The following is a 21,254-nucleotide window of genomic DNA, read 5'->3' as shown; positions in this document are numbered from 1 at the left end:
GTTTTGACAGAACATTTTTGAGATCTTAACATAAAATGCAGTAACATAAAATGCCAGGCAATAATTGCACTCAGATTAAACAAAGAACTTTGGGCTTAGGTTGTTCTATGCATGCACTAACTTCAATTTAAACTTTAAAATAGACCACCTTTTCTTCATTCACTGTATGAGATGCCTTATTTGTCTGTTACACTGTAGTCCTAGTCCTCAGTACTCAACTCATTCTTCCCCCCCCCTTTTCTTTTTCCTCCAAAAGAAAAGCTCAGTACAGAATATGAAGCCAAGGCTGTCATCAGTGCAAGAAAGTGACCTGTGTATTTCAGTGTTGTGCAGTTTGAAAACTTGCAATCTTCACTTTCCAGAAATATCAGCTGAATCATGGACAACCGTGGCTAGAAATAAATATCCTTTTCAGGCAAGAAAGCTGACTGGAGGTTAAACAAAGATTTGACAGCAGCTGATACTGGAAAAAATGGCTCTTTATATCTGTTGGTACAAGGAATAAGAAGGCTGAGCTTCAGAGTTGAGGCATGAAGGTGTCAGAAAGAAGTTCTTCTTATGCTTGGAAAGCTGCTTGTCCACTATCACTCCTTATTTCACTCTAGGTAATACTAGGGAACAGTATGTTCCTAATATTCTACAAGTATTGTAAAAGAAAAAAAGACTGTAAGTACTTCATGCCTCACTGGAATTTCACAGTAAACAATGGACGGAGTTCCAAATGACACAAAATTCGACCTTCTTCCAGCATGGACAAATAGTTCAATTTCTGCTCTGTAGATATATAATATACTGTGTTTTGATGTGGATAAGCTGAATTCATCTTGCAAAATAAAAAAAAAATCCCTTAGATCCTGATTACAGAAGCCACAACTGCATTAAAAGTGTATCATTAATTACTTTATTTTTTATAAATAAAAACAATAAATATTTCATAACTTACTATTACAGCTAAAGCTTCCTAAAAATATAATTTAATTTTAATAATCTCAAAAGTTAATTCTGGGTTATACAATTATAGACAAAATATACAAAAATTCTTTTTGATTACTGACTTTACCCTTTACAATCTACATTAGTACAGAGATCAATTAATGCCTCATAAATAATACCCTGCTAGAGAGACTGTAGCAGTCTTTAAACAGAAACACTGAAGATGTAACAAATAATTTACTGCTATTTATTCAGTGAATGGCAGTTCTCCACACAACTATCTCCATTCCTATTAACAGCTACATTTTGGCTACTACTCTGGATAGCCAGGTGATAGCTGAAGGGCCTCGGCAAAGTTTTCTTCAAGGTCATCAAGGTCCTTGTTGGTTTCCAAATCACTGTCACAAGTAATAGAGTTTAAAGTTGCATCATATGCAGGTGAAGTTTCTGGGCCTTCAGATTTCGCAGAAGAGTGAGAGTCTGTCCCAGCTTTCAGTGTTTCAGCAACATCTACTGAATTTTCAAAACACACTGGTGACTTGCATTTGCTTGGTTCCGTCAATAATAAATCCATGGCTGTAAAGATTTCTTCACTTTTTTTAGCTTTTCTTTGTCTCCGACTCTTACTGGTAAACTTGAGCTGCTCCATGGTATCAAACGTCTCTAGGTCTAAGAAGTGAAATGCTTCCTGGTTTGCGTGGATTTGCTCAGCACTTCTGCCTGGGCTGCAGCCAAGGTCTACTTTAAGGACACCCAATAGATGGCGCATTTTCTTCTAGGATTTGAAGGAAGACACGGGTGATTATTTTGCTAGGCCCACATCTGCAGAGAGCTTACAGGCTTGTGAATGAATATATTTCAAGAGGTTTAGTTCTGATGTAAGGAGAGCAAGGCTGCTTGCAATCAAGTGACTAAGTTATAACAGCAAATATCACCAAATGGCATTGATTACTGTCCCACTTTTGTGACTGTGCCTGCTTAATAGATAGCTCTATCTATAGCTAGTAGGAGCCTGCAAATTGCTCATTTATAAAGATGCTCCCTACTAAGCATTCTAGTTGTCTTTACCAGCAAATATGCCAGTATATTTCCACTCTACTTTGGAAAAATCACTGAAGTTATATGTAGAGAGAGAGATTATTACAAGTGCAGCACCTACCTCATCCAAATGGTACTTATTTTCTTGTACATGACACTCAAACAATTGTTCCAGAACTCTAAAAATAAACAATTAAACCTTAGGCAAGGCATTTTAAGAAGGATACGAAAGCAATACTTAAGCAAATTTATATATATTAATGACCCTATTTTTTAATTTTCATTTCTTAGCTGAATAGGACCATTAAGATTATTTTAATTATCCTCTGTTACAGAGACTGTCACCTTGAGCCTGTATCCTACTGGCCATTTGTGCAGTAAACAGACTCAGTTTTGGGCAACAGACAATAACTATGGTGTGATCTGTAGCACAGCTCTATATGGTTTTGATGATCTACCAGAAACAGTAGGTAAGGAAACTAATTTGGGAGTACTAATCAAGTACATGAATTATATAATAACTTTCTAATAATAAAAATATTTAATAACTGGTGAACTCTTATCTGGAAAAGTATAGAATCCTTACAACCCATGTTGAAGATGACTGATTTCATGCTAGAACAGGGACAAAGAAAGACATAACATGTAGATATGGAGGATTTGTTGTGCTAAAGGTTAACAGCTTGATTTATTTAGCAAAACAAATGTTGCAAAGTAAAATGATTTCTTCTTAGCATTACTCTACATAGCGTTTCAGGTCAGTATCTAATTCAGGCTGCATGTCTGCATGCAACTGAAGTAGATGACAGACTAGGTCTTTTACACCTTTTCTTATGTAAAGCAAAGAAGAAAAAGAAACAAGAGCAGAGGTAATTGTGTATTTAAATATTTTTAACAGTCAATGAAAGGACTACCAAATGACTAACGACTTCCCATTCTTACAGAGTCCATCTGTACTTGACACAGCATCACAGATTTGAAAACAAGCATATCCTACCTGTTAGAAAATAGCCCAAGCTTAAGAATTTCATTTGTTACATCTTCAATGAAAGTGAGATATAAAAGCTCCTCTTCTCTGCAGGGCAAAAAGAAAATCCAACATTAAATGTTTAAAAATATCTCTCACAATACAATAGGAATGATCACCTTAAATGACAATGCTATTAAGAAGATTTTACAGTCTTTGTCACCAGCTGCTATTTGTCAAAAAGTGAATTCTATCAAGACAAACTTACCCCTGCATTCAGTTTGAATAATAATGAAAAAAACTATGCAAAAATGTCAGACTATCAGAAAGATTGCTATGGCATTTCATATTTATGCTAACTTTCTGTTGTGGTATAAATGAGCACAAAAATCCTGATTGTGGAAATAGGCAAATCTTGGAAGGTGTTCACAACTTGCTTTGCTCTCAGAGAGAAAGCAGTGCCACCTGGGAAGAAATCGTAAGACAGCAGAAGTAAAGGGCTGAGTAAAGGGCTTTCAACGGAGCTTCTACAAAATCTGACTGCACCTTAAAACTGCTAGTCCTCAGTGGCAGCTCAGAAAGATAGAAGTGCTGACAGCCTCCATTCCTTTAAAATGACAGCTCTTCGATGTACAAAATCCTTGTTAGTGAGAGATATGTCTTGCACCTCTTTGATCAAATTTCTTTTTTTTTTCTTTTTTTTTTTAATACCTCTCAAAGCTGTGTTAATCACTATAAATGGGAGCCTCTCCAAAAGTTTGGAGCTCTGTTTGAAAAAAAATCAAGATTTCAGTGCTGTTTCTCTTTCATAGCATCTTTCTGATTATCCCAAAGTATCCAATGAAACTCTATAGAACCATCCTTCAGGCTCATTTAATAAACAGGAAATAAAAAATGGGATAAATTTGCATGATTTTAATTAATTAAAAGTTGTCATTTGGTCTAAAGATTGTCATTTTTGTTTCATCTATAGTCAACAGTGAAAGGCATCTATACATGATCTGTGATACTAAGATAATTAAAATTAGGCAAGAGCAAGCCTGTTCCAAAGGTCACACAACAAAGAATTGGCAGTGTTTGTGAATATAACTCAAACCTGTCCTAATTCTCATCAAATTTCAGACCAGAAATATGGTTAGAATGTCCTCCTGCTTGATGATTTATCTTGCAATGTCTCAGCCCAAGTCTAGACGAAACAAATACTAAATACATTTAAAGTGTAGCCACTAGCTGGTAAGAGCAGTTTATCTTCCAAAGTTACTGTCAAATTTCTTCAATTTTACATTCACGTGGAAATTTTAAATATTTTATAACAATTCACAGTGTGTCTATTCTACTTTACATTGTGAACAAGAGTTTATTCTGAGGCCTCATTTACTGTTTCAAGGGTTTCTAGTTTATTGTTGCAACCTAGCAGAAACAGGGGTTTAAACATACTTACTCAGACTGGATTTTCCTCCTTGCTGAAGGCTGCTCACAACACAAGGGTGTTGATCTAATTAGAAAATCAGAGGGTAAGAAACAGCAAAAAGCACTGTTCTAAACACTTGCACATTACCCTGCATCACACTCGCTTCTGGAGCTACCCTGTGCCATTGCCCCACTTCACCTCTTAGAAGAAAAACAAGCAAGCCAGCAAAAAGTCCCTCAAACTCTGCTCCAGTAGCAAAATCCACTGCTTACCTTTAGGCTTGAAAAACTATGGTACAGCAGTATTGTAACACCTCGCTGGGAGCCTGCTCTAACTGTTGAGAAGGCTTCAGTGTTACTCCAAATGCTATACATAAGTCTCATCTCTTATAAAGAGTGCTTTTAGTATACCATTTATTAAAACACAATTTTTATTCAGGTAAGGCTCCCTATGCATGTATGTGCTCCTTATGAACATATTAGCTTGAGTACAGGAAGACGACTGCAATTTAAAACGGCATTATTTCCTTTTCACAGTAATACCTTCAAGGTCATTTTGTGAAACAGTTTCCTAGAACTCACATACTGAGCCACAAAACTTACTTTTTAAAGCATGCTTTTACTGAAAAGCTTACAAAATAAGATCTTTATATAAATCAAAGAGTGAACTTTATGTGGAAGAAAAAATAAATGAGTGGAGTAATCTTGTTTATGCAACTCTAGCTCTAATAAGTCTTGCTTGTTTGTATTTTGCATATTATGAGACAGCTAAATTGTAGCCAGAAAAAAAAAAATCTCTTCCATGCTGTATCTTTAGTGTTATATGCATAATATATGGTAATATATTGATGCAACTGTGCAACTGAAGTATTCAGCTGATGTAGTGTCAGCAGGCTGATCAAAAAACAAATAATCTTTCATTCAGGAGCTGAGACAAGAATTAGAAAGAAATTCCAGCATTGTAGAAACCTCATTTCCTTAAGTTTGAGTGGAAAATTTTTTGGTTCACTAATCAATTTATATTCTGCCAAACATGTTTTAACTCTTATTTTGCTGTCAAATAAAACTAGGAACCACTAATATTTTATCCTCTGCCTGCCTGGATTTAAATGGAGATAGGCAATTATATCTTGTGTAGTTCTGGCTGTAGGTATTTATTCCTTTGTCCCTGTAGCAGATGACAGATGACTAGTTAGTGACAGCTAGGCTGCAAACCAGCTGCTCTACTGTACAAAACACCAATCATATGTATATGAAGGTCTAGAGCATTTAACATACCTAGTGTACAGAAAAACAAAGATCATACCACCAAGTGCTGACATACACAAAGGAAGATAGGACTGTAAAAAGCAGAAAAAGGGAAGATGAAAGCACCAGTACTAATCTTTGGCACAGGTCCATAAAGGGACTGTGACAGTTTTATCTTTACACCATATGGAGTTTTAAAAAATGGAGTTAGGGCTTCTTTAATTCAGGTCTGCACTGCTGTACCTAAGGGAAACTGGGCTCTTGATGCCACTTCCTTATGTATTTGTATTGTTCCTTCAGAAACAGAGGAGTTTGTGTTAGTTTCTCAGGAAGTGGGAGATCTAGATTCAATTCCTTTCTTCAACCTGAAATTAAAATCTCCGTGGACCATCTTGCAGAAGAATACTCAAGTCATGCATGTAAAAGCATGCTGTACGGCTTTGTGTGGGAAGGCCCGAGAGCAAATCAGCAAGGTGGCCAATTAGCTCAGCAGGGAGGAGAACTGGTTGGGAGCCCTGGGTTCCGGCCTCATCGCCAACACTATTCATGCATTTTACACATTATTCTAATGCACAGTGTTACAGCTTCAGAAAAAAATATGGGAAATGCCTCTGGCCTCTGACTCAGGAAGATTTCAAATTCAGAAGACTGGATGTCTTCATGACAAGTATGAAGGTATGCCAATCCAATATTTAATTGTAAAACTGTGTTAAGAAATATATCGTTTGTAAGCGCAAATATATGGTCAGAACTAACATCTCTGTTAACTTTTCCTCAGTCTTGCTCTTGACAAAAAGAAATATTCACACATTTTAGACCTCTTTTTCTTAATTGGCTTCACAGTGGAACTTGATCATAAGAAAACTGTAAATTTTGAAGGTGTGAAAGACCATTAAACTACAAACAAATAAAAGTCCTATGAGAAGAGACTTATAGAGAGAAATGGCCACGATGGCTTATAGACCTAAGACCGAGCTGTATGGAAAGCAATAAGGAATGTTTCACATATTTCTTCCTACTGTAAATCAGGCACCTTGGGAAAGAGTACTGAAATGTGGATGTTCTCTCAGGCTTATCCACAGTATGTCTTTCATCTTCAGCCTACAACAGAGATAAGATCTTTATTAGCAGTGCAAATACATAGCAAATCTTACCATCAAAGTTAACCTAATAACTGTGTGCAATTGAGCAATTCTACACATCTTGCATCTTTTATGAGAAACTTTGTGTAAACTGAGACACATGGCAGCAAAGGGTCATCAGCATTGACAAACATCTAAAATTTTAAGCAGTGGCAATGGGAGCTGTGTAAGATTTCTCCCCTGACAAATCAAGGTCAAAGTTAAAGATTTCTCTAAAACCCAGAGGGCGTCATGTCAGCAACAAGAATAAAATTCAGTATGCAGAAACAAGAACTGGCAGTCTAAATCACATCTCTCGAGCTGCTAGGACAAAACAGGTGGAAGGTAAAGTTGCTGACTGCCTACATTTTAAATGATAATACCCTGAAAAGGCCAATAAAGCTGCACGACTTACTGTTGTAGCTTTTACAACAGCCAAAGTAAAGTCAAATGTGACAATTCTGAAATGCAAAGTTCTTCATGGAATTGGAATGAAGCCTCCTGACTAATCATTTAACTTTTAATGAGGTCAGCTGCAGATGTAGATCAGTTCAGGTTCAGCCACTGTTCTATTTTCAGCAAAGCTATAAATACATATTATCTCTTACCCCTTGCCTCAAAAGAATAAAACAATTATTTGCTTTATTAAGCCAAAGACATGAGGAGTCTGAACTTACAGCCCTTCATGAAGAAATTCTCTAGTTATTAAAGTCATTCTCTTTCTTATGTTTGCTAGGACTGTTCATTAAGAACATATTGTCTGTACACTAGCTACAAGATAAAGCACAAAATAAGAACCTAACTTCTGATCGAACTCTTGTATACAAGAATGGGTACAAATTAAATCAAAGTTTCCTCAGATTCGAAACCTAAGAAATATTTCATGTCGTTTGCATGCTCCTCTCCCAAAGATGATGGCATTCCATTTCATCTTTAAGATTTAATAATGCAAAAACATCGCATACTAAGATAATCTCTGAAAGGCCAAATAACTAAACAACTGTGTTCAAATGCCACAACACTTAGACATACAAGTCAAAATGACAGACGCAAAAATATCTGTGACAGTCCAAAGACCTGTTATTAGGAGCAGGTAGAATTTGAAGTAGTGCGTTTGTTCATTAGAGAATTCCAGATACATTAAGCATGATAGAAGGAAAACAGCAAAACTTCATTGCCCACTGGTTTGGGTGCTTCCTCAAGGGAAGGGATTCCTGAATTCTAGTTCCTCTGCACAGAGTTATTTATATGATCTATCCAATGTAAAAATAAAGAAAGAATCCTTCAGATAGGGCACCTTCCTTTACTGAAAAATAATGCATATACCCTTATCAGGTATCTGAGCATATTAGTACATTTGTAGAATTCTACAAAACAAAAACTTAAAAAAAAAATGTGGTATTTTAAAATCTCTTCATATGCCCCAATATTTTTTCTTACTGTTTCATCTCATTCTTTTGAAATTACCTCCCCCTCCAAATAAATAATTCATCTGATGATAATCAAAAACAAAAAAAAAAGGAAATTTAATTCAATTGCATGCTGTTGTGGCAGAGATTAAATATATACTCCAAAATGATGATGAAGGGTGTGGTAAGAGTATTCAGATGACTGATAGATCATGCTCGTATTACCTTCACTGCGATCTTCGGACGTTCAATCGTAACTTTTCTCTCAGAGGCTTTGTCTGCAGAGGGAAAGCTACAAAATTTTGAGATGTATTAGCTCTCTAAGAAGTCACTTACAAAATATGGAGGTTGAGAATTTCAGTACCACCATGGGAATTCAGACATTCAGTTCCCATCAATTTGAAAGGGGCCTACCACTAAAATGTCTTGGGCAATATAGAAAATTTCAGCCAGACTCCATCCACATAATAAAAAGTTAAAGTTAATTTTGAGTAATGACAATAGCCACACATTGGTGATCCAAATCCATTATCTGGCTACATTGTTGCAATGTTACAAAATAATTGTTCAGAGTTGGGAATGAAGATGCAGTAGGCAAGTATGTGACCAACAGCCAGAAAACGAACAATTGCAACATGGAGCATAAGTTATTGAAATTCTGGTCCTATGAAATTCAGAACAGATGGAATAAAATAAATTTAAATGGAGGTTTTGAATGTCTACTTAGTCCAACATGGAGGAATCCCAAACAAAAAGTTAACTTACATATTTTACACAAGCTCCACTGCCCAAGAAAAAGAATAATTCACATTAAAAAAATAGTTAACACTTTCAAGAACAACAACTAAGATCATGAAAAGCTAGCATCAAGGTACTTACACTGAATAATATAAAAAATCTTGATCCACTAGTCCACACAAACAGATTCAGTTACTAACAGTTCAGTACATTTTATAAAAATATTCCATTTAAAGATCTTTAATACTTTTTGCTTACTTAAAGATATGGTACAATTATCTAGTTAATGGGAAAGGCTAAGCAAAGAGTATGTTTAAAATCCACTCCTTTCCACATATTAGAAACTTCAGGAAGAAACTTCATCTACTAAGATCTCAGAATCCTCTGAAAATTGCAACCTATAGCTGTCTGAACAAGCAAAAGAATGTTATGTTTGATTTTTTTTTTATGGTGGATTGCTGAGAGAGATCTTGAGAGTGTTGTCCAATTCACACACAATAGCCTTAATCCCCTAAGAGTTAAAATACTCTGTTTTTTTCCACTAACAGTCTTGAGAGCAGAAATTTTCTCTTCATCACAATGCAGAGACAGTTTTTTTTGTCTTCTTTTGTGATTCTTTTTGCACACGAGTATAGTTTCAGTCAGAGTATAACCAAACTGGCTTATATTCTAGTGGCAAGATAATCTCTTAGGTTTGATATCTGCTGCCCCTGCAGCTGCAATTGGTCTAGAATCAAGGTGTCCTGCTTTGTGCAAGGACAAAGAGAGTTAGACAAGCAGGCAGCAAGGGCACAAAAGATATCTCTTTATGAAGTACCATCATAAAAAACAAAACAAAACTAAAAATCTTTAATTTACTAAGTTCAATGCAAGAGGAAGACATAAACTTTGTATAAAATATGTCACACAGCATACCTCTTAAGGCATTTAAATAATAAAAAGTCAATGAAGAGATATACTCAAGAGTAAAAAAAAAATCAGGATCTTTGCATTAGGTATTAATTAATGAATTGGAAAGTATATATATAGGGGCAATGCAAGGAAGACTTATATGCTAACAGTGGTAATTCTTTAGAAGACAGAAAGCCCAAAACAAACCAGGGATAGTAGAGAAAAGAAAAGAGAGAAAGAATGACTCTCTCCAGTGGATGTGGGATCCCACAGTTTGGATTTAGTGGCATTTTGTGTCTGACTTAACTTCTATAGATGAAACTAATTGACCAGATAGAAGACAGCAAAATATGCCAGCAAAAAAAAAATTGTATATTCTGGAATAATTTCAGAATAATTTTTCTGGCTTTAGCTGCATACAAACGAAAGCAAAATTTGTTGCTTTTATGAAGATTCTGTTATGGTAACAGCTAAATTCCACAATTTCAAAATAAGGTTTTAATCTCTGTACCTGATTACATCAGTCTGTGTTTCAGCATCCACCTGCTGCTTACAGTGATTTTTCCTTTTCCTTCGAGCAGGAGTGTAATACCTGTACTGTGACAGGAAAGATTTAGCATCTGATATTAAGGTGCGTGGAGTAAAAGGCTTCCGGCTATCAGTAAAGAAGTCAGAGTGCCTGTCTAGAAGATCCCTGCTGTATACTTTGGAGTTAGTTTCTTGACGTCTCTGGGAATGACTGATGCCAACAAAACTATTAGAAGAGCAACTGCATGAAACTCCAGAGTGTTTTCTTAGTGGACCTGAGGTACTGACACTTGAGTTTGAGTCAGAGGCATTAGATGTATTCCGAGAATCTTTTCTGGCATATTTTACAGGACTGGAGCGAACCAAGCCGTGCTCATCAGGAGGTGACAGTGCTCTAGGCAAGTACTGTGCCCGCTGGGCGCAGGGGAAGAGACGGTCATTGTCTTCTGCTTCTAAGGAACTCTAGAAAAAATTAAAACAAGATTTGATTGTTCTGCAAGTTTCCCACTTTGCTCAAGTTGGTGCTCAGAGCTATTATTGTTGGAACTTGGAAGTATTTTCTATGAAAAGATTTTCCATTTTTGTAATGTCAAACTGCTTCCAGAGTAGCTTCAGTGCTAACAGATTTTAACACCTAATCATTGGAAAGAGGGCTATAAGAAAATGGTTTGCTTCAGTATCAAAACATGGGTGCTTTGTAATAAAATATTGATGGCTATATCAAACCAGAAGTGTCAATCATTTTTGTCCAAAAGCTCTATAGATTTTTTAAAGTCGAGGAACTAATAATCAATGCACTGAGGCAGATTATTTTATCTGGATACACTCTCTGTGTACTACCCATGCAAGTAAGTTAAAAGACATCATCCACAATAATCCTGCTGAGTAGTTCATACTATGAAGATTCTTTTGTAAGTGTTCTTTTGTGGAGTTGGTGCCTCTCTCTCCAAATCTTATCAGCATATCACACACCAGTTATCTTTGCAAAATGTACATTCTGTAAGGAGCACTGCTCTCTGATGCAACTTAGACCAATAAGAAAACTATTGCAATGTGGTTTAGGACACAGAATAAGAAAACCATAACTAGCTGCTCATTGTCAGTATGTCCCTCTTCATCTTCTAGGTGTGAGTTGCCTATCTTTGATAGGGCTTTGCAGGTACAGGATCATACCTTGCATAATGGAATCCTGCTCCATGAGGAATATCCTAATTGCTATGATAATAGAAATAACCCTAATGCAATCCAGCAGAGCCAGTCATGTTTCTATCCTGTTCTCCTTTGGGTTTCTCAACCCAACAGGTACTTAGGCAGCTGTATAAATTCCCTTCTAACACTACCAAAAGCCAACAGGGCAAGCTCTTAGCTTACTGCAGTTCAACAGGACAGAAACAACCTGCTGGGCTTACAAGCAGACTATACTGAATTTCAGGCGATACTGCAGAAAAGGTATTACTGCACCTGCTTCTAAACTAATCAATAGATTTGAGTTCAAAAATGCACTTCAGTTCTTAAAAGAAAATTCATATTCAATTACAATATTACTTCCAAGGAAACAGTTAAAAGGACACTAGTTAGACAACAAACCAACAGAGACAAACTATTAGTCAGTAGTAGTATTACTGCAGTAAGGTGTAGACAATATATGGTTCACACTGAAACTGTAGTTAACTAGCCCACTCCTCACCAAAAAGAAGTAAAATCTCAGTCTATTTTATTTTACATGCAGGTTTAAGTCCAGGTGTTAAGAATGCCTAATTGCAGCTTTCTGTAACAATGTGCACTGTGTTTGGCATAGGATACTGGGAATTAACACTATACCAGCAAATCTCACTGACATGGATAACAAAATCAAAACAAAACAGGAAACCTTACACTAAAAGCTCACCCGTGCATATTTTTTAAAGTCTCGTGTAAGCTAAAATTTAGTGGAATGAAGGACTGCAACTAGTCTTGAGAATGATTTATAAGGAGAAAGCCAAGTATACTAGTGAGCAGTAATGACTAAGACCATTATTCTGTCCTACAGAAGGCCATGAGGAATTTTCCAACAAGTTCAATTTTAGTAGGGCTGAGTCTAATAAGAAAGGATGCATTAATACCAGAGATAAAAAACAATGGATAGCCTAAAACTAAAATCTGAAAACTGATTCTATCATTAAGAGAGGTGAAAGAATAATGACCTTGGAAGGACAATGTTGTTTTTTCTGTTTTCTTAAAAAAATCTTAATGATTAAAAATTCAATATTATTCCTGAATTGTATTGTGACAGTGTGGCAAAGACAAGTAAGATAGAAACACAGTTAAATCTAAGAAACAATTGAAGCTTTCTTTCTTCTTTTTTTTTTGCTAAAATGATAAAGAGCAGATCAACAGAAAGAAATTTTATATCTGTCCTAAGAGAATTTTACAAAATTTGCAAATTCAAAGCATAAATATTTGGACAGTGAATGTGTGCTGGTAAATGTGCTTACATTGTGCCCGTGAAAATTTCAGAAACATCTTAACATGATAACTCTTGTATATTCTTTTCCTACATCCCTTGAGATGAATTGATCTTAGAATACCACCAGCCACTGGCAATTCTGTTCATCAGTGAATATAAGACATTTTAGGATTTCCAAGGACAGTCATACTGCAGAGTTAGAAAATGAAACCAGAAACCTAATTATAAGCAAAATTTTGTATAAACAAACATTTTGTCCTTATATATAACTATTAAATGCAATACAAGTTCTATTACATACAACTATATGATGGAGAAGAGATGACTCATACTGTGTGTACTCAAACTGCTTAGCAGTATAACTCCAAGAGACAGCGTTTGCACTTAGGTCCTGGAAGAGTGAGGGAGAGAAGCTGTGAGGATAGAGTTATTCTGGAAAATCTCATTGCACCCTATGCAATCACTATAATAAAAGACAAAATAACAGCTAAACTAAAATAACAACTAACAAAACCCAATTCAGAACCAAGAACTAACAAATCCAAATCAGTTCCGTTCATTTTTAACTAGCTAACTACTGAGGCTTTTTAAAATAATGATTTTATTGTTCCTTACACTCAGGCAGTGCATACAGCTCCACAACAACCACTTCACTAAATGATGTAAGATATAAATGAATCTATACAAATAGAAGGGTATATCTTCTGTCTGAGAAGAAAATCCAACTAAAGACCAGACTTTTTTTTTTTTTTTTTTAAAAAAAAAAACCACCACCAACAAAACCTACAGTTTAGGTTCAGATAATACAGAAATTAACTTCTTGATATGCTTCCACCATCAGAATAAATATGGTGAAACTTATATAGCACATATGGCATGCATAAAGATTTGAAGTGATCAAAAATGGAGAAAAATAAACACATTTATATAGCAAATTGTGTTCCATTCATCTTTGCATTATGCTGCTCTTAAACAGTTAAAACTGTAGTGTTACATTATTAAAGTCATTGAAGGATGAGCTCCTTTACAGAAAGCCACTTAAACATATGCTGGGAGGACATCTATTTATGACACACTACATTAATTGTGAATTGTAAAGCTTTACCAGTTACCTATCCTGGTCTTGTAGCTAATCCATGTGAGAATTATTTTATGAGAGGCAATCACACAAGAATGGATTCAATGGTTTTCCTGTGGATCTTTATAGACTGAATGCAAGAGAAACCTGGAGAAAATCCTCAAGAACTCTTCACTGTTTGAAAACAGTCAAGTAATTAAGATGTGGATTAAAGGAGAAATGTGTGATCTTCACCACCACAGAGGTGTTAAGGGACTGACCACCCACAAAAGGAGCAAAAGAAAGTACTTGTGGGAAATTTCCAAGATAATCCACAGTAGTTGTGAGGTTTTTGAAGTCTCCTGTTGTGGGGAGGGAAAAAAAGAAAAAAGAGAAACTTGGAAATTCTTGTACATTTCTTGAAAATTCAGAAGCATATAAACACCATACAACTACATATTAGACCTAGAAAAGGCCTAACTTTACCTAAATATACTATTATTTTCTACATATATATTTAGTGCATAAAAACTGTATGTTTATAGATGTACATACTACTGCTACTAAATATATGTAGACGTTCTACTCGTTCAATTTTTTAAAAAAGGTGTTTTCAAAAGCTACAAGCAGTATGACTTTTGCTATATATGATGCATTTTCTCATAACTCTGCTACTCTTAGTAATTGAATCTACATTATTCCTTTTTTCCCTTTCAGAACTGCTTGATATTTTAAAAGAAAACTAAGGATGATGAATAAACATCTTGTGCCAGGCTGTAAATATGAGAAATATGAAGAGAAATAATAAAAAATTCTGTTTGTTCAACACAAAAGTTAAATAACAGAACACACTGCTGCCATGCATATTTCCTTCATCTTCCCACACAAAAATTTTCTCCCAAATCACTAAGACCTATCTATGTTATAACAGTACCCAAAAATGTGCATATGTGCTGATGCCTAAAGCAAAGCGCTAATATTTTTAGCCAGCTGAGCTGAAATAAGCTGTTCCTGATGGTGTCTCATGTGAGTCAACTTAATTTTACTACTACAGCATAATTAAGTGCTGAACCGATAACTTGCAGTAACAATGCTAGACAAATGCCTGTGTTAGCAAGCAGTATAATAAGGCTTATCAGTGTAATTGTTTGCATATAAAGTAGTTGCAATGGTAGCTTAGCACAGATAAGACTGGAAAAGTTTTGGAATTCACGTATATAGATGTTTTGAGAAGCAAATTCCATACCCCTTTGTTTGTATCATAAACAGCTCAATTTTTAAAGTATATATTTTCTCTCAAGTATTAAAATAGTTCATGGAGCTGCATTATAAATCAGACTTTAGAAGTATTTCTTACTATTTGAGGACTGGTACCACACAATATCCAAAATAATAAAGAGTTTTCATGTTGTTATGGGCTATGAGACAGTTGTTCTGTTCCTTGGATCCAAAACAAAAGGAAGAGGGGAAATATGGCAATACTCTAATTTTAAACTTTCCTTATTCTTGAAGAAGCTCAAGGCAATTCTTTTTTTCTGCTTCTTCACTACATTGTAGGATGAAGTAGCTAAGGTCATAACTAGACACTGGAACTGCAAACTACAGCTGTATTAATGTCCTTCTTGAGATGCACTGAGAAAGAAGGTGTTCTGAAACTGTTACCCTGGGATAAACCCTTATTGCCTGAACAGCTGGGCAGTACAGCCACTGGGCACACAAAGAAATAATATTAGGAACAGGAACTACATTGGTGACTTCAAAAAGATTTTACAGAGTCAGATAATGCTGTTTGCCTGCAACCAAGGTTTCAGAAAATTACTTGTACTCCTCTTTTTGTGCAGGAAACCTAACTGTAAGCAAGTATAATCATTTTCTTCTTTCAGCTCTATCTACAAAAACACTAGATGATCAGTTGGAAAGAAAAGAAAGATAAAAGTATGCCCATCAATACACAGAAGATGCCTATAAATATGTGGTAACACAGATTGAAGGATTTTTAACTCTATTCTTCAGATAAAATTAAACAGATTTTAATTCCATGGAAGCACCATAGCTCTGGATTTTATCACTAGAAAAAATGATGTGATATAATTTGAAGTCAATAATCTTACCACCTTTCTTACTGTCCAAGTTATGTTCCATTCTGTTGATTCAATCAACTCGAGTGTGTTTTAAAAGATACAAATTTTCTCAGTGATATAATTTCTTAATAATAACCCCATAAAATGGTTCAGAAATTACACATTTATGCCTACATTTTATTAGTCACAAAACTGTGATAGATGGACTATTACTTGCAGCAAGTTTCTGTAGAAGGGGAGGTTCAGTCAAAACAGATCAAAGCATGAGGCTGTCAAATGATGGGCAAGATAAATAATGTAGAGTAAAAATCCAGATTCATCTCTACATTATTTTTATTTTCTAGAAGTTTAGTTTCTCAACTCAAAAGTCACTGAGATATCAGCTGCCTTGTAAAAATCAAGCTTACAAATGAAAGCTTGCTAAATATATTTTCACAGAAAAGATCTAAATGCCCCTCTTACTGGGGCCACTGAAGTTACAGTAAGATGAATTCAGTACTTGAAATTATCTTTTTTTGTATGAACAGGTTTTCAAATAGAATAGTACATCTACTGTCATATAATGAAATCATAGGGACACTTTGAGAACTCTGCTGTTGCAAGACAATAGCTGCAATTTTGTAATATATGAACTTCTGATTCTTTTGGCTTGAGATGACCAGCATTCTTTACAGTTGCTGCTCTCATAACCCCTTGCATTTTAAGAAGTGAAAAAGGCAGGACAGAAAATTCACACAAACTTGTGAATGAGCAAGATCAATATGAATATAATTGGTCTGCATATTGGCATCGATAATAACCGTTTTGCTCATTCGGATTTGTATTGCTACATTCTTTCTTTTTTGTGATAGTCAATCCTATAATTCGATACATTCCTACTTTAATCAAGTAGTCTGCTGGCCTGATATTATTAAGAAGAGATGTTACTGAATCTGTATATGGAAATGTATTAATTCAAGATAGTATGAAGAAGTGACTGTTACTATGAAGCTAGAAAGGAAATCCGTACTGAACAATGAATACATAAGATTTTTCTTTGATGCTTAGAAGGCACTTCTGCTTTATTTAGTTGCTTACATATTTCACTCTGACAGAACTAATTCATGCATACTTCATCTTCAGAACATTAATAACAGTGTAAAAAATGTTTAAACACAAGGCATTTGAGTTGTAATTCTCACAGCCATGCATGCACGCTGCAGTCAAACTTAACAATGGAGACCGAAAAATTTATTTCACCTGCACAAGTAGATTGTCAAGACTTTCATTCTGTAACTGTGTTACATAGCTCAGCAAAATCCACATTAGACATTAATCAACCTTTCAGGAAAAGTTGTGAAAATAGTTGAAAATGGAAAACTTGATCAAGTGATTCTCCTCTGGTAAGTGGCTGTCTAAGGGCTACAAAAATGATCAGAGGCCTGAAGCATCTGTCTCATGCAGAAAGTCTGGAAGAGCTGGGCCTGTTTAGCCTGGGGAAGAGAAGACTGAGGGGGGATCTCATCAATGTGTATAAGTATCTGAAGGGAGGGTGTCAAGGGGATGGGGACAAACTCTTTTCAGTGGTGCCATGCAAAAGGACAAGAGGCAACAGGCACAAAAACTGAACCACAGGAAGTTCCACCTGAGTATGAGGAGGAATTTCTTTACTGTGAGAGTGACAGAGCACTGGAACAAGTCGCCCAGAGAGGTTGTAGAATTTCCTTCTCTGGAGATATTCAAAACCCACCTGGATGCAACCCTGTCTAATAGGTCTAGGTGACCCTGTTTGAGCAGAGGGGTTGGACTAGAGGATCTCCAGAGGTCCCTTTTCAACCTCAACCATTCTATGATTGTACTTAAAATGGTTAGAAGAGAAAATTTACTCTTCAAAGGAGGAGTCTCCTTTCAGCTGACTTTTGACATTGATAAATTAAAAAAAACTTCTTTAGCAGTCAGAAATACCTATTAATAGGACTACCTGAACACATGATGTGAAATACAGAGTCTCGCTCGAACCAGAGACTTCACTCATAGCCAGCTCAGTCCAGGTTTTTTTTTGCTTCAGAGGCAAGTCATATTGCGCTTCATGCAATTTTATTGAATCACTGAGGAGAATGCTTAAAAACCAAAATCATCTTTGTGCAGAAAAATAAAAATTATGAATCTACAATTTTATGTGAGCACCACTTCCTGCTCCTGGCAGCTGTATTTCCTCCTCAGGAAGACTATACTCTGGTGGTATTCTACGCACAGATTACATAGTATTTCTCAGATGCTGCCTTTTACATTGTGAGAAAGCCACTTCAAGTAGTTCATTAAAAAAGTAGTATATACACTTCATCTAGTGCATAGACAAATGAATGTTTGGACACCAATAGACACATAATTTATTTATCCTCAATCTTTTCAGTCTAAATAAGACACTAAATAATGTTTAAAAAAATTTATATTCATGAACACACACAGACACAATGTGAGCAGCCCTTTCAGCATCAGTATCCACAGTTTATCATGCTATTTTGATTAACTTTCACACATAACTGTCAATCATCTTTATTATGTTCCATGGAAAGAAAAGGCAAGCAGAAGAGAAGTAAAGCTGTTCCTAGTACACTTTGTGCTTTCCTCAACCTTCTGCTTAACTGTGAGAAATAAACTATGCCCTTGAAGTAATTTAGTTGCAAGTGATCCCATCAAGAGATTGCTCCATTGTGCCATGTTAAGATCAGTCTCCCGGCTAACGTACCACACTTAGGGTGTCCTGCTAAACATAGGGAAATGCATGGTGCACCACAAACATCTACTGCATTTTAACCCACAGCTCTAGGTGGAACAACTTTTTATTGCAATGATCTAAATATTTTTTCAAAAATTCAGTGATTGTAATGAAAGTCTGTCATGAAACTTAGGTAAGTGCAGTAGAAATAAGTTCATTACATACCATAGCAGACTCCCATATTACAGTAACTTCCATTTATAACTAGATATTACTGGTAAAGAATTTATTGTTTATCTTTTTTAAACAGTCAAAGAGCAGTCCAGTCAGGTACAAAAAAAGTTACAGGTAATCAGTCTCCTAGTTATCTCTTTTTACCATGCACAAAGCACAACTGAAAACAGTTTCTGTGCTCTACTGAAGCATTAAATAATAACAAATGCAACTCTGAAAAATGAAGAATGAGGAAGATATCAGACTTATCAGGATGTATAAAAATTGAATGCTAATGAATGAAGCTTTTTGAAAACAGAAAGTCAGGTGCATAAATCAAAGCTAGTTAGCATATATATAGCCTATAATCCATTCAGGCATTGACCTTGCCAGAGTTACAAGGATTATTACATATATATGTTTCTCTTAGTTTGCTATACATTTTACAAGAGTCACACTTTATTAGGCAAGAAGTTATGCATTATGAAAGCCATGACTTTAGCTTTTGTATTCTTGTTTTAATGTAATGATGGCAAAGCCAGGAACATTCTACTTGTATTTTATTTCTTACATTCCTCCTATAATGTTATCAAATGCTTATTAAGTACAGAATCACATTCTGCAATGAGCACCTCTTTGGAAATCTGGAGTGTTCCAAAATTAATCTCTTCAGATTTGTTCTGAGTCTCATTCCATCCCTGGAACCTTCTAATTCAAGAATACTATTTTTGGAGCAGTTCCACAAACAGAGGATGTATTTGATCAGTTTTTTCCTAATGACAATAGTGATATCAGTAGTGTGATTACTCTCTGTGGCAAATATTCTCTATATTATCATAGGCTTTAATAGGTAGCTTCAGAATTTCTTTTCGTAACTGTGAACCACTGATATATTCTGATGGCTAAAGACATAAATTTAGAATGACTAAATCACTTTAACAATGCATTAGAAGACATCTGATCAATGAAGTAGAATTCTCTGTTGGTTTAACAACATGCACACAAAAATCAGAACATTTTTTGACAAACGAAGCAAAGCTTCATTTGACTTCATTTTTGTCACAGAAACACAACAACACAATTACTCCCACTACCCACCTTTCTACCAGAAGGCCCACCAAGAGATTTTCACTCACTAATGCTTTTGTTTATACTCCAGTGAAAAATATTTTGCAAAACAAGCAATATAAATGTTAATAATTTGACTAACATAGTACCAAACAGTATTTTAGTGAAGACTATTATTTGTAGATGTAAAATTTAAAAAATACCTACAGGGAGACAAATGAAATATTTCATCTAAAAGAACACATTACTTTCTATGTGTTGTCCAGCACTGAATTGGTAAGTCTTCCAAGATCACTTTTTAAAGTACACTTGTCTATTGATACCTTGATATGCACAGCTAAACCTATAGTTTGCTGAATTACACTCTGTGACTAGCCAGAAGAGAGAAAAATGTAGTTTCTGTCGACACAACAGAACCTACACTTTCAAGACAAATGTTGATGGGAAGGCTATAAGTTACCTGTAAGTAATTAGCAGAACTGGGACAGATATTATTTTATAAAGACCTTGCTTTGGAATTGATTAAAAGAAAGGAAAAGAGTAACAATTTGTTCTATTTCTATATCAAAGACCACACTTGCATCTTTTCATTCTAATACCTCAGAATTTATCTAGTAATTAGATACCTTTCAAGCACACTAATTGGTTGTGCCATGAAACAATGTAAGAGACTGCCTTCTGCTTCCCAGCTCCCCCCCAAAATACCTGTTAATACGCAGAAAATAATGTGGAAGGAGAAAAATGGTGATATTAAAAAATATCTTGCCATTTTACGTATGACATCTTCTCCCTTTTTTTTATACAGGCCTTCAACCATAACTAAGAGCTATGCACTGAATTTCAAAGCAGTATTTCTTTACATTCCAATAAGGTCATGTTCAAATTGCCTGCTACATAAAACAGACACGCAGAACCTATTGATAAGTTTTCTGCATTATGTGGAAATTTAATATAGTTCTACAGATATGAAGCATCTGATGTTAAAAATCAACATAATTAAAGTAGCAGTCTTCCTTAAGTTGCAATTCCTCCTTTACAGTAATGAATAGGATAAAATAATTCATTCATGCTATTTATTTATTATTTGGAAACGTATGCCACATATCTAGATGAAGTATTGGCTAAAATAAGGAAATCTATGTATATTTAAGTATTATTTCTATTTTCAATAACTGCAGTCTGAAGGTGTAGTTTACGGTAATGAATGAAATTAATTTCCAAATGAGGACTTCGATGATTCAAGAAAAAAAACAAATCCTTCATATTCTGCTAGAAAAGTTAATGGATTGGAGTTCTCACAGCTGGGTGCTCTGCAATGAGAGAGGTGGCATGGGGATTTCAGCTGAGGCTAAAGAGAGCATTCAAGGGTGACAAGAGTTTGAATTTAGCACAGGCACACTTTATCCAG

General features: G+C 35.3%; 1 protein-coding gene across 2 annotated transcripts in view; it reads right to left on the bottom strand.

Annotated features, from left to right (window-relative positions):
- Positions 1-981: 981 nt before the first annotated feature.
- SPATA7 (spermatogenesis associated 7) overlaps positions 982-21,254 on the bottom strand; it is a 44,055-nt gene continuing 23,782 nt past the window's right edge. For both annotated transcript variants that reach the window (XM_062576687.1, XM_062576688.1), the window contains exons 6-12: positions 10,267-10,745; positions 8,352-8,418; positions 6,630-6,697; positions 4,380-4,433; positions 2,969-3,046; positions 2,093-2,150; positions 982-1,708 (exon numbers count right to left, since the gene is read on the bottom strand). In XM_062576687.1, the coding sequence (XP_062432671.1) occupies positions 1,247-1,708; positions 2,093-2,150; positions 2,969-3,046; positions 4,380-4,433; positions 6,630-6,697; positions 8,352-8,418; positions 10,267-10,745 (1,266 nt within the window). In that variant the 3' untranslated portion in view covers positions 982-1,246. The remainder of the gene's footprint in view (positions 1,709-2,092; positions 2,151-2,968; positions 3,047-4,379; positions 4,434-6,629; positions 6,698-8,351; positions 8,419-10,266; positions 10,746-21,254) is intronic.

This window comes from Rhea pennata, chromosome 5 (genome assembly GCF_028389875.1).
Source record: "Rhea pennata isolate bPtePen1 chromosome 5, bPtePen1.pri, whole genome shotgun sequence".
Classification (NCBI taxonomy): Eukaryota; Metazoa; Chordata; class Aves; order Rheiformes; family Rheidae; genus Rhea; species Rhea pennata.
Note: the sequence above shows the minus strand (reverse complement) of the source record. Positions and strands in the feature narration are given on the sequence as shown.